General features: G+C 54.9%; 1 protein-coding gene across 1 annotated transcript; it reads left to right on the forward strand.

Moving 5' to 3' along the window:
- Nucleotides 1-9,971: 9,971 nt before the first annotated feature.
- LOC139605273 (zinc finger protein ZFP2-like) lies at nucleotides 9,972-11,982 on the forward strand. The gene is made up of 3 exons (XM_071456635.1): nucleotides 9,972-10,298; nucleotides 10,716-10,797; nucleotides 10,985-11,982. Exons 2-3 carry the CDS (start codon nucleotides 10,743-10,745, stop codon nucleotides 11,980-11,982), a joined length of 1,053 nt encoding a protein of 350 aa, XP_071312736.1. The 5' UTR covers nucleotides 9,972-10,298; nucleotides 10,716-10,742.
- The last annotated feature ends 883 nt before the right edge of the window (nucleotides 11,983-12,865 follow it).

Consider the following 12,865-nt stretch of genomic DNA (forward strand, 5'->3'; position numbering starts at 1 on the left):
GCTGAGCAGGGGCTCGGGGCCCGGTCATGCTGGGATCCTGCGGGAGCTGGGGACAGCCAGAGAGCCTGGGCCAAACATCAGCACCGGTGAATCATGGTTTTAAAAATGTAAGATTTTAGCTGAGAGTTAGGACCAGTTCATATTGAAGTTAGATAAACCAATGATAGGTTAATGATTATTAGATGCTTAAGCTAAAGCTCATTGTTATATTATGAGCTCATTTGTTGAAGGAAGTGGAGCAAGTGAACCATTATAGGAACATATTGAAACCAGTAGAACAATGCCCAGCACCTGGACCCTGTGTCAATCCATCAGGAAGCAGGGGGCCTTGGATCCTGCCAGAGGGTCACAGGGACCTGACGAAGACCTTCCTGTCTTCTTCCCTGGGACCACTGGCCCAATTCGAGACCACCGACCCATTCAAGAGAAGAATTGTGCACTCATGAAGGACTAATAACCTCATTTTAATACAAAGTGTTATAAATGAGAAGCTTGACTAGGTCAATATTCAAGCAGCAATCAATTTATTAATTAATATGGTAAAGCATGAGCAATACAGCGCTGGGTACAGTGGGGGAAGTTTTCCCTCCAACTGCACACCGATAGTTGAGGCTTACAGGTATTTATAGGGGTACTCATCAGCTTTCTCAGCAGTTTCTATTCCCAATTTTTTCTCATCAGCAGTTTGTATTCCCAATATTTATGTCACAATTCTATACACTATTGTGATTTAGTTTTTCTCAGGATGTTTCCCAGAAAGGAGTATCCCCAGATGATGGTGGTCCAGCTTCTGAAAGAAGAAAGAAGTATCCCAGCTGATGGGGTTCCAGTTTCCAGATGTGTGTCCACCTTTTTATTGCAAGGACTATAAATCTCATAACAGTGATGTCCAGCTTCCCTTGGTTGAAACTATTAATCATTGAATTGATGTTCATCTTCCTTTCTCAAGATGCTTTTCACTGTTTTGTTAAGGCGTGGGATAAGCATGTTTCCTTTTTATATATTCTAAAGCTATAGTTTCAAAGATTCTTACTACAAGCAATATTCTAAAATTATACTTCAAAAGGTTATTATTGCAAAACTCTTTCAGGCTTAGCTACAAGCAAAAGTTCCTGTCAAAAAGCAACATCCTTAAAGCTTTAATTCAAATGCTCCTAAATCAAATTAAGACTTATAAAGGTTAATTGCAAACAAAGGATAGGTTCAAAGGCCTTCTTCCATGCTTTACTTCCTCAGTTATTTATTAGAATTCGTCTTTCTAACTGTCCCATGGTCAGTGTCCACACATATCACAATCACAAATACACACGTTGCCTGTATGTACCTGACACGAAACACAGCTTTGTATTTCACAAAAGCGGGGATGGGAGGTGCTGGGGTTATGCATATGTATTCTTTTTGGGAAATAAATAGAAGGCAAAAATCCTTGTGTGGCGCAGTCACACATTTCAGGGACCACCCTGCCCGTGCCACCCGCCGGCGTAATAAACACACCACTTTCTAACTTTGACTTTGAGTTAGAGAGGTTTTGCCCACGACTTTTGGTTTTACCGATTCACCGGGGCCGGCACGGGCGGGGAGGGGGCACAGCCCAGGGGGACCCGCAGAGCCTCCCTGGTCCAAATCCCCGCCTGCAACAGCGGGGAAGCTCCCAGGATCTCCGGGGCAGGGAGGAGCCGCAGGCAGGTGTTCCAAGGGCCTCCTCTGGGGCAAGATTTTGTGCCGATGTGGGGGAATTCCCGCAGGCCGGGCGGGCTGGGGCTGCTGCCGAGCGCCGCCGCCTTTCCCCGGGAGCCCCTGGGCAGAGCTCTCTGCTCGGGGCCGGGAGCCCGCCCAGCGGCTCCGGGACAGAATTTTGGGGGTCTCAGTGTTGGCTGCCGGCAGAGCCCCGGCGCTGGGCCGGGGGTGCGTGGGACCCTCCCGCGGTGGTGCTTGGGCTGCCCGGGGCAGGCGCTGCATCGTCAGCCCCGAGCCTCGGGGGGATCGCCCGGGACCGGCGGGGCTGGGGCTGGGAGAGCGGAGAGGGCGGCACCGGAGCTGGGGGAGCCTCTGCAGCCTGCGGGGTCCGACATCCCGATAAGGAGGACCCCCGGGAGCCTGGAACGTGGGGCCCGGATAGGGGGAAGCCCGGCAGACTAGATGTGAAAAACGCCAATCACTTGTTTTTAAAATTTTAAAAGTTTAATAGTAACAAAATGGTTATAAAAATAGTAATACAATTAGGTAATAATAATTTGGATAAGTTGAATTAGGAGAATATGAGACAATAAAGACAAAGAGTTACGCACGTCCGGGTACCTTTTTCTGGGCAGCACAAGCCCGAAAAAGGACACGGGTTAACAGAGGATTAACCCTTAAAAGCAACAGCCTGTTGCATATTCATCCACTTCATACATGATGCATAAATTCCATTCAAATACAGGATTCTGTCTGGTCATCATCAACTTCTTCCTTCTAATCCTAACAGCGCCTTGGAGGCGGGAAGAAGTTCGTTTCTTCTAATAAGAGGGCAATAAATTCTTTTTCTCTGAAAGATTTAGGTGTCCTGGGGCTGCTACCTGGTGCGAGTGCCTCATTCCTTTCTTAAAAAATCCCACTAACATAGTTCTTATTTAAACTACAAAAGTTACCTTTTAATTACAAGACTACATATATTATTAAAATGTTAATACAGCACTACTAATCAATACATCAAAATCCATATGCTAAATATCTGCGTAGAGTCATATAATATGCACTTTTCACACTGGAGATGTTGGGACCATGGACAAGGGAGACCCATGGGTACCCCGGGGCCCTGAAACAGGGACCCCGCATAGCTGGTACCCCTGGAGCCCCTCTGACACCCACCTGGGGAGCCCAGGGAAGGGAACCTCTGGGATTGCCAGGAGCCCTGCAGCCCAGAGAGAGGGGATACCAATACACACTGGAGCCGCAGAAGGCCAGACAGGAGGGACCCCTGAACCCCAAAGTAGCGGGGGAACTCCTGGGTGAATGGTTGGTTGGTGAATCTTGGTGGTTTGGGTTTTTATGAGGGTGGCTGAACCTTGGTGGTCTGGAGGTTTTTATGGACACCTGGTGACTTCTGGAGATGGAATTGGGCAGGAGGAACACCCAGGCCAACACGCTCACACCTTGTTTTTCCCCCAAAAAAGGAATTTCAGTTCCCAAAGTTTGACCAGATGGAGGAGGGGACCATGAGGAAGATGAAGATGCCCTGGAAGCCCCAGGCAGGTGAGGAAGAAGTCAGTGCCCCTTTCCCCTCTCTCCTGCTCCATCTCCCAGCCCAGCACGGCCCCCGGCTGCAGGACAACCCTGCTGCCAACCCCGTCCTGCCGGGAGTGGATTGGAGAAATCTCTTTCTCTTTTGCTGTGGCACAAAAATAAATCTCCTTCTCTCCTTCCTTCCTTCTGTCTTTCTGGGGTTTTTTCCTTCCTTTTTCTTGTTCCTTTCTCTCCTGGTCCTTCCTCCCTCATACAAGGAGCTGAGGATGGAGAGCAGGGAGGACAAATCCCCACAGCAGAACCTCGTGGAAGAGGCTGTTCTGAGAGGCTCAACTGCAGGAATTCAATGGGGAGAAAAAGCTCGGGAGATCTCACATGAAGAGGGGCTGCAAACCCAGCCCAGGAAGCCGTGAGGAGGAAAGACCCACCCTGTGCTGGGAAAGCAGCCAGAGATCCAGGTGCAGCTTGGAGCTGGTGGTTCCTGAGCACCTTCATGGCAGGGAGAAGCCCTACAAGTGCTTGGAATGTGGGAAGAGCTTCAGTCAGTGCTCCAGCCTCCTCACCCACCTTTGCATGGACCTGGCTGGGACCCCCTTTGAGCAGGGCCAGATTTGAGCCAGAATATTGGGAGTTCCAGAGCCAGCCTGGTGGGTGCACCCAGCACATCCTCCACTGACCTGGAGCTGCTGCAAGTCCACAACAGTCAGAGCAGGGGTGAGCTGGGGGAGCCAGGGGCTGGGGGATCCACAGGAATAGGGGTTATTTGTGGGGCTGGGATGGGAGTTGTCCTCCTGCTCCTCACCATCCTGTGCTTCCCAGAGCCCAGTCACTCCCAGTATGATCCCTGTTGCCCTCAGCATGGTTCCAATTGCTCCCTGTTGCTCCCAGTGTGATACCAGTGGCCTCTAGTATAGTCCCAGTCACTCCCTGTATGATCCCTGTCTCTGCCACCAGGGTCCCAGTCATGCCCAGTTGCCCTCTGTGTAGACCCAGACTTGCTCCCAGTTGCCTCCAGCATGGTCCCTGTTGCTCCCAGTGCGCTCCCTGTCACCCCCAATAGGGTTACAGACACTCCCAGTATATCCCAGTTGCCCTCAGCATGCTTGGAGTCACTCCCAGTCACTCCCAGTATGATCTCCATATGATCTCAGGAGAGCCCAGTCAATTACAGTAGGAGCTCATGGAGCAAAGCTCATGGAACACCTGGAGGACCCACCTGGAGGACCCAGCCAGAGGAGGGTCCCTACAAGTTCTCTGGCTGCAGGAAGAGCCCCAAGGAACAGAAGTCCCACCAGAGCCACCACCCCAAGTAGGAGGTGGTGACAGCTCTGCAGCCTGGGGCCCTGGGATCACCAGGGAAGCCTCCAGATCGACACCCCAGCAAGTGGCTCACACAGCCCCTCCTCCTGTGCCCAAAACCCCACTCTTGGCATCCCTCATCCCTCCCTGCAGTCCCCTCTCCAACATCTGCAGGCCTCTGCTAAGAGCCCAAAGGGATGGAAGTACCTAAAATGGTGATGAAGTGCCTGAGCTCTCCCAGCTGTGGATGTTCCTGTCCACCAACCTCTCCTGGTCAGTGCTATGTGGAGATGGGAAGGGGATTAGGGAATGCTGAGAAGACTGAAAGGGGGTTTTGTTGGCTCTTAGGGGCATCTCTGGTGCTGGGAGGGGGTTTAAGGGGTTTTGGAGGGGTTTGTGGGGGAGTTTTGGGAGTTCTGGAAGGGCTGTGCAGCTTGGAGAGAATTTGGGTCTTTGGAGGGGTGGAAAAGAGTTTTGATGGATCTTATGGCCATTCATAGTGCATGGAGTGGTTTGGGGGTGGGGGGGCAGCCAGGACCTGTGGGGTGGTTTGAAGGGGCTGGGAGTGGCTGTGGGGCTGGGAGGGGGTTTTGGGGCAGTCATGACCCCCCAGAGGTGCCACCAGACCCTGCCCACAAGGTGCTGCTGGGGGACAGGGGTTCTGTGTAGGGCTTTGTCTTCCTGGCACCCTGGGAGTGAGGGGGGATCCCCCTGGGCCGTGTGTGACCCTCCCATCCTGGTGTCACCCCCTTGTCCCTCCCCACAGGGCTCCTGCCCCAGCTCCTGCTCCCCCAGGAGGGAATTTGGGGAGGGGGCACAGGGAGTGCACAGCCCCCACCAGGGGATGTCCCTGGCCCAGCCCCTTTCTCCAGCACCAAGCTGGGCCTGGGGCCACAGGAGGAAGAGGCTGATGGGAAGCAGATCCTGCAGCTGGGACAGTGCTTGGGGTCAGGGCAAGGTCCTGCCCTGCACACCTGGCTCACGTTTTACCCTGCCCCGGGACATTCCCATCCCCACGGATCCTATCCCCAAAATCCCACTCTTAGGATCCCTCACCCGTCTCTGCAGTCCCTGCTCCAACACCTCCAGGCCTTTGGGAAGAGTCCTGATGCCGACAGAACTTAGATCAAAGTTACAAAGTGATGATACAGCTTGAGTTATAAGATATCAGTATAGCCTGATAGATCTATATAACCTGATAACAATAGGACCTAAATCATGACTTTTTATATATCTATATAAATATATATGTGGGGTTTTGTGCCTATATAACCTGATATAAATAACTTTCTACAATGCAATGGCTTGTATATGGTTAACTAGTTGCTTAATGCTAAATAGACAGAAAAAAGAAGAAAAAAAATCACCAAGTGGAGAGTTTCAGAAGTAGATAGGGATAGTACTAATGAGAAACTGTGCAAAGCCAATGAGCCACAAAACAAAGAGTTTAGGCTGGTTAGGATCAGACACACCAAGGAGCACCATAACTGCACATGCTCCAAAGACAAAGTTGAAAACTTCAGATGTGAAGAAGGCCTTGGAAGCCTTTCCTAAAATGCCCCCCCTGCAAAACCAGGACAATCACAGACTCCTGACAGACCCTGAATTAGGAAAGTGCAAGTGCAAGTGCAGTGCAGAAGAACTATCTAAAAACCATGAGATCGTACAATGTAAATGAGTTCTGGCAGGTAGGTGATGATGCTGTAGTGACACAGTGACACTGAGCAACACCTACTGTATGAATATACCACAGCACGTGACATCTAAAAACACCGCTCTGTGGGGATTTATTTCCAGCTTATATTTCGGGCATCAGCCCAAAGGGATGGAATTTCCTACCCAGGGTCCCCACCAAGCCCAAGTGTGGATTTGCAGCCCACAGTTTTCCCAGTTTGCCTCTCCTATTCCCCAGGGCGGATTCTCCCCACCCCCATCAGATTGGGAGCAGCCGAGAGCCTCACGCTGCCCATCCCGGCCTCTCCCAGCTCAATCCCTGCTCCTGTGACTTCTAGAGATGGGCTTGGGCAGGAGGAATCCCCAGCTCTCACACCTTGTTTTCACCCCCTAACCAGGATTTCCCATTGCCAAACCTTGGCCCGATGCAGGAGGAGGAGGAGAATGCGAGGAAGAGGAAGATGGCCCAGGAGCCCCAGGCAGGTGAGGAGGAAGTCAGTGCCCCTTTCCCCCTCTCTCCTGCTCCATCTCCCAGCCCAGCACGGCCCCTGGCTGCAGGACAACCCTGCTGCCAAAGCTGTCCTGCTGGGGATGCACTGTGGGGATCTCCTTGCCCTTCCCTGTGGAACAGAGGCAAATCCCATCCTCTCCTTGTCCTTCCTCCCCCAGACCAGGAGCTGAGGATGGAGAGCAGGGAGGACAAATCCCCACAGCAGAACCTCGTGGAAGAGGCCGTTTTGAGTGGCTCTGCAGCACAGGAACCTAACGGGGAGGAAAAGCCCCGGACACTGAGCATAAGGAGAGGCTGCAGACGCAGATCACAGGGATCTGAGGAGGAAAGACCCACCTGAGGCTGGGGAGGTGGCCGGAGCTCGGAGCTGGGAGCAACTTCATGATGAGGAGAAGCCCCACAAGTGCTTGGAATGTGGGAAGAGCTTCAGCCAGAGCTTCAATCTCCTCACCCACCTTTGGGTGCACACGGGGGAGCAGCGCTGGGAATGTAGGGAATGTGGGAAGAGGTACAGGCACAGCTCCCACCTCTACCACCAGCAGGTGCACACCACAGAACGGCCCTACATGTGCTTGGAATGTGGGAAGAGCTTCAGTGGTCGATCCACTCTGACCTTCCACCAGAAGGTCCACACTGGGGAACAGCCCTATGAGTGTTGCGAGTGTGGGAAAAAGGCTCGGAGCAGTTGGATCTCCTCAAGCACCAGCACACCAGTGTCCCGAGGGTGGGAAGACCTTCAGGCACAGCTGTGGCTCGACCCAACACAAACAGAGCCACCACTAAGAGAAACCCTAAGAGTGCCCTGAGTGTGGGAAGAGCTTCATGTGCTGCTCCAGCTCCAAGCCCCATGGGAGGATCCACGCTGGATGATCCCCAGTGACCCCCGGTGGGCAGAGCCCCAATGATCCATGTTGGGAAGGCACCTGCCTGCGGGCTCCACATCCTCTTGGGTCCCCATGGCCTGGGTTTTCTTTTCATTTCTCTTTGTCCCTTCAAAACACCCAAAACTGGAGTAAAAAAATAAAGACATTGAACTAAGACATTGATGGGAACATGGGGGAATCTTCCAGGAGATGTGGGGGATGCTGGGTCCAAGGGATTTGAGGGCTCCTGGGAGGGATTTGGGAGTTGCTCAGGGCTTTGGGCACCCTAGGCTGAGTGGCTGCAGCTGTGCTGGGAGGCCCTGGTCACGGTTCTGGGGCAGCTGATCAAGGCTCCCCTGCCCTGGGACTGTTCTCATCTCCCCCATCCTGGTTCCTGGTGTTCCCTGTGCAGGATCCCCCTGTCCCTGCTGTCACCCTCCTTTCCTCTGGCCCATTCCCCTGTCACCCCACTCTTGGGCCCATTCTGCTTCCATCCCAGTCTGAATCCCATCCCCAGTCTCATTCCCTGTCCCTATCCTGTACTGTCTGTCTGGTTGTATTGCATCAAGTTGTTTCTTTAGTTATTGTTTTGCACTGGGTGGTCTTGTTATTTTGCAGTGAATAGTTTATGTTGTATCACATGGTTTGTCCCGCACACACCCCTCTCCCCCAAAGCCCCGGTGGTGGTCTTGCCCTGGGTTACTCCTCCCCTCGCCCCTCCCATCAGTTGTATCCCATTGGCCGTGGCCTCTCTCCTGTGCCCCCCTTTCCCTGGGTTTAAAATCACCCTCGATCACACACTTGATCTCTTTTCTCCTCTTGGGCCTCCCTGGAGTGATTCCACAATTAAGGTGGGATTTTTGGGCCCGAGGAGAAGAGCGCCTCCTGTCCTTTACTTTGGTCCTTGTGAGATAGTGAGGCCCGGGGGTCCAGAGCTGCCAAACCAGACCCCACAAAGGCCCTGGGTCAACCTTACATTGCCATTCCCATATTCCCAGTTCCATATTCCCCGTCCTGTTCCCATATTCCTAATCCTACTACTGGTCCCGCATTTCCATTTCTGTATTCCCTGTCTCACTCCCATATTCCCATTCCCACTCTCACTCCTGTATTCCTGTTCCCAATCCCGATACCATCTTCCTAATCCCCATCCCATATTGTCTCTCTGGTTCCTGTTTCCATATTCCCTGTCCCATTCCAATATTCTCGTCCCCAGTCCCATTCCAGGTCCCTTTCCCCTTTTCTCAATCACATCGCAGTCCCTGTCCCCATTCCTGTCCCTGTCCCCATTGCTGGTTGCAGTCCCAATATCCTGGTCCTTGTTCTGGTCCCTGTCCCTATCTCCTATTTCCATATTTCCATTCTCATTCCTGGTTCTATTCCCAGTCCCTGTCCCCATTCCCGGTCCTGGTTCCATATTACTGTCCCTGTACCCATTTCTGGTCCCAGTCTCGTATTCCCCGTCCCTGCCCCCATTCCCTGTCCCCATTCCTGGCCCTGTCCCGTACTCCCGGTGCTATTCCCAGTGCCATTGCTGAGGGCAGCCTCTCGCGTGGGGCCCTGAGGGCTGCACAGCTCGGGCTGGCTGTGCCACACGAACCGTTCAGCCCTGCTGCTGTCCTTGGCCAGCTGCAGAGAGCACAAGGCTTTGGGCATTTCTCAGAGGCCCCCAGCTGGCCGGAGCAGCCCCTCCGGCCAGCAGCCGCTGTGCCTCAGAGCCCTCCCTCATGCTGGGGCCATGGGCCTGCAGGAGGCTCCTGTTCTTGAGCCAGGAGCGAGGCTGCAGCTCCCGCCTTTGGGCCTCGGGCCGCAGCAGCCCAGGGGAGGCCCAGCTGCAGAGCTCACAGCCCCTGCTGGGTTTCACTTGGACACTTTGAAGCACGAATCCCCAGCCCATATTCTCTCTGCGGTTGCTGTTTCCGTGTTCCACGTGCCATTCCCATATTCTCTTCCCTGGTCCTTGTCTCCATTTGCGGACCCTGTCCCCATCTCTGGTCCCCTTCCTGGTCCCTATCCCTTTCCCGGGTCCCCTTCTCGGCCCCCATTCTCGGTCCCTGTCCCCATTCCCGGTGCCATTCCCTGTCCCCATTCCCAGTCTCTGTCCCTAGTCCCTGTCCCCTTCCCCGGTTCCATTCTTGGCCCCATTCTCTGTCCATATCTCTATTTTTGGTTGCATCCCCGGTCCGTCTCCCCACTCCCGTTCCTGCTCCCTGTCCCCATTCCCGCTCCCGGTCCCCGCTCACGGTCCCTGTCCCCTCACACCGGAAGCCGCCGCCATCGCTCCGGCCGCCCTGGCCCTCACATAACCGAGCAAACTCCGCGCTGCTCCCGCCCACCAATCCCAGCGCGCGATCGCTCTTATTTGCATAACCGCGCCCTTCTGTTTGGCCACGCCCGCCTCCTCCGGACGCTGTTTGCTCCCAGTTCCCTCCCAGTGCTCCCAGGAAGAGCGGGACTGGTACGGAAAGCCCTCCCAATTCCTTCCCGCTGCTCTCAGTATCGCTCCCAGTGCCGCGCGGGACGGGGCCGCTTTGAAACCCGCCCAGGGCAGAGCGCGGCTGCTTTTGGGGCTCGGCACTGCCCGGGCCGAGCTGGGAGCGGAGGAGGAGCGGGAGGAAGAGGAGGGACAGAGGAGGAGGAGGGGTAGCCCCAATCCCACGCGGTTTTCCCCGCTCCGGCCGCAGCTCCCCCTGTTCCGCCAGCATCGCCCCCTCCAGGAGCGGCAGGTGAGCGGGATAGGGGAGCTCCCCCCACATCCATCGGGGGTGTCCGGGATGGTTTTTTTGCGGGACAGGGAATGTTTGGATCTTGCTGGACGCGAAAGCTGGGCCGGAAATGCCCCTGCAGGGATCTTGGGGGGGTCCCACGTGGCGATCGCCCGGTACCGGCGGGGAGAGGGAGGTATCGGGTTTGGAGATCCCCGGGAGAGCCGGGGGGAACGCGGGAGCCCCGGAGCGGGGAGAGCGCAGAGGGGCGATCCCGGAGCCGGGGGACAAACCGGCTGCCTGGAGGGGTGGGGGAGGCTGGGGATGAGCGGGCTCCGGGCCTCCCGAGGCTGAAAGGGGCGCTGACTTCTCCAGCTGCACTTGGGCAGCGGGACCATCAAACGCAACTCAGTAAGCCTTGTTTTTCCCCCAAACCAGGATTTCCCATTCCAAAACCTTGGCAGGATGGAAAAGGAGGAGGCTGCGAGGAAGAGGAAGATGGCCCAGGAGCCCCAGGCAGGTGAGGAAGAAGCCAGTGCCCCTTTCCCCCTCTCTCCTGCTCCATCTCCCAGCCCAGCACGGCCCCCGGCTGCAGGACAACCCTGCTGCCAAAGCTGTCCTGCTGGGGACGCACTAGGGGGATCTCCTTGCTCTTCCCTGTGGAACAGAGGCAAATCCCATCCTTCTTCTTGTCCTTCTTCCCCCAGACCAGGAGCTGAGGATGGAGAACAGGGAGGACAAATCCCCACAGCAGAACCTCGTGGAAGAGGCTGTTTTGAGTGGCTCCACAGTGCAGGAACCCAATGGGGAGGAAAAGCCCCAGAGATCCCTCACAAGGAGGGGCTGCAAACGCAGATCACGGGGATCTGAGGAGGAAAGACCCACCCTGGGCTGGGGAGGCGGCCGGAGCTTGGAGCTGAGGGTTGATGAGCAGCTTCAGGATGAGGAGAAGCCCCACAAGTGCTCAGAATGTGGGAAGGGTTTCAAGAGGAAATCCTGCCTGATTGTCCACCAGATGATCCACACTGGGGAGAGGCCCTATGAGTGTGGGGAGTGTGGGAAGGGCTTTACCCACAGGTCCAATCTGATTGTCCACCAGAGGAACCACACAGGGGAGAGGCCTTACAAGTGTGATCAATGCAAGAAGAGCTTTATGAGCAGCGGTGATCTCATCGTGCACCAGCGCTCACACACAGATGAGAGGCCCTTCCTCTGCCCCAACTGCGGGAAGCGCTTCAACCGCATCTCCACCCTCAACAGGCACCGGCGCATTCACAATGGGGAGAAGCCCTATCAGTGTGATAAATGCAAGAAGAGGTTTCACAGATCCTCCCATCTCCTCGGTCACCAGCTCATTCACACTGGAGAGAGGCCCTTCCACTGCCCCGACTGCGGGACTGGCTTTAGGAACAACTCCCACCTCATCAACCACCGGCGCATCCACACCGGGGAGAGGCCCTATGAGTGTCCCCAATGTGGGAAGAGCTTCTCACAGAGCTCAAACCTGACGGTCCACCAGAGGGGCCACACTGGGGAGAGGCCCTACGAGTGTGATAAATGCAGGAAGAGGTTTTACAGCAAGTCCGATCTTGTCAAGCACCAGCGTGTTCACACAGACGAGAGGCCCTTCCACTGCCCCGACTGCGGGAAGGGCTTCAAGCGCAACTACACCCTTGTTGTCCACCAGAGGATCCACACTAGGTAGAGGCCCTACGAGTGTGATCAATGCAAGAAGAGATTTCAGACAACCTCCTCTCTCCTCCTGCACCAGCGCATTCACACTGATGAGAAACCCTTCCGCTGCCCTGACTGTGCGAAGGGCTTCAAGCAGAACGCTGCTCTCATCAGCCACTGGCGCATCCACACTGGGGAGAGGCCCTACAAGTGTGCGCAGTGTGGGAAGAGCTTCTCCCAGAGCTCTACCTTGACCAGACACCAACGGAGCCAGCACTAAGGGCAGCCCTTGGAGTGCCACGAGTGCAGGAAGAGCTTCATGTGCTGCTCCAGCTCCATCCCCCACGGGAGGATCTGTGCTGGATGATCCCCAGTGAGCCCGGGAGGGCAGAGCCCTGGTGATCCTTGGTGCCGGTGATCTGTGTTGGGAAGACACCTGCCTGGGAGGGGCTCCACATCCTCCTGGCTTCCTGTGGCCTGGATTTTCTTTTCATTTCTCTTTGTCCTTTCCTAACACCCAAATCCTGGGTTAAAAATAAAGACACTGAACTTAGACAAGAATGGGCTGAGGGGGGATGCTGAGTAAGTGTCCCCATGTCCTCCCATCCTGGTTCCTGGTGTCTGCCTTCCAGGATCCCCTCTCCCTGAGGTTGCCCCCACCCATTTCCTTATCACCAAACTCCAGCCTGCTCTCATCTGAGTCCGGATCCCATTCCTGGTCTCAATACTTGTCCCTGTCCAATATTCTCTATCTGGTTGCCACTCCTGTATTCCCAGTCTCATACTCACTGTCCTGTTCCCCTTTTCCTATTCCATCTCCCGCTCCCAGTCCTGCCTTCCCATTTCTATATTTCCTGTCCCGTTCCCATTTTCTGATTCCTGATCCTAATCCCAGTCCCTCTCCTGTATTCCTG

This window comes from Agelaius tricolor, unplaced genomic scaffold, assembly GCF_023055355.1.
Source record: "Agelaius tricolor isolate 1412-34295 unplaced genomic scaffold, bAgeTri1.0.p SCAF_63, whole genome shotgun sequence".
Lineage (NCBI taxonomy): Eukaryota > Metazoa > Chordata > Aves > Passeriformes > Icteridae > Agelaius > Agelaius tricolor.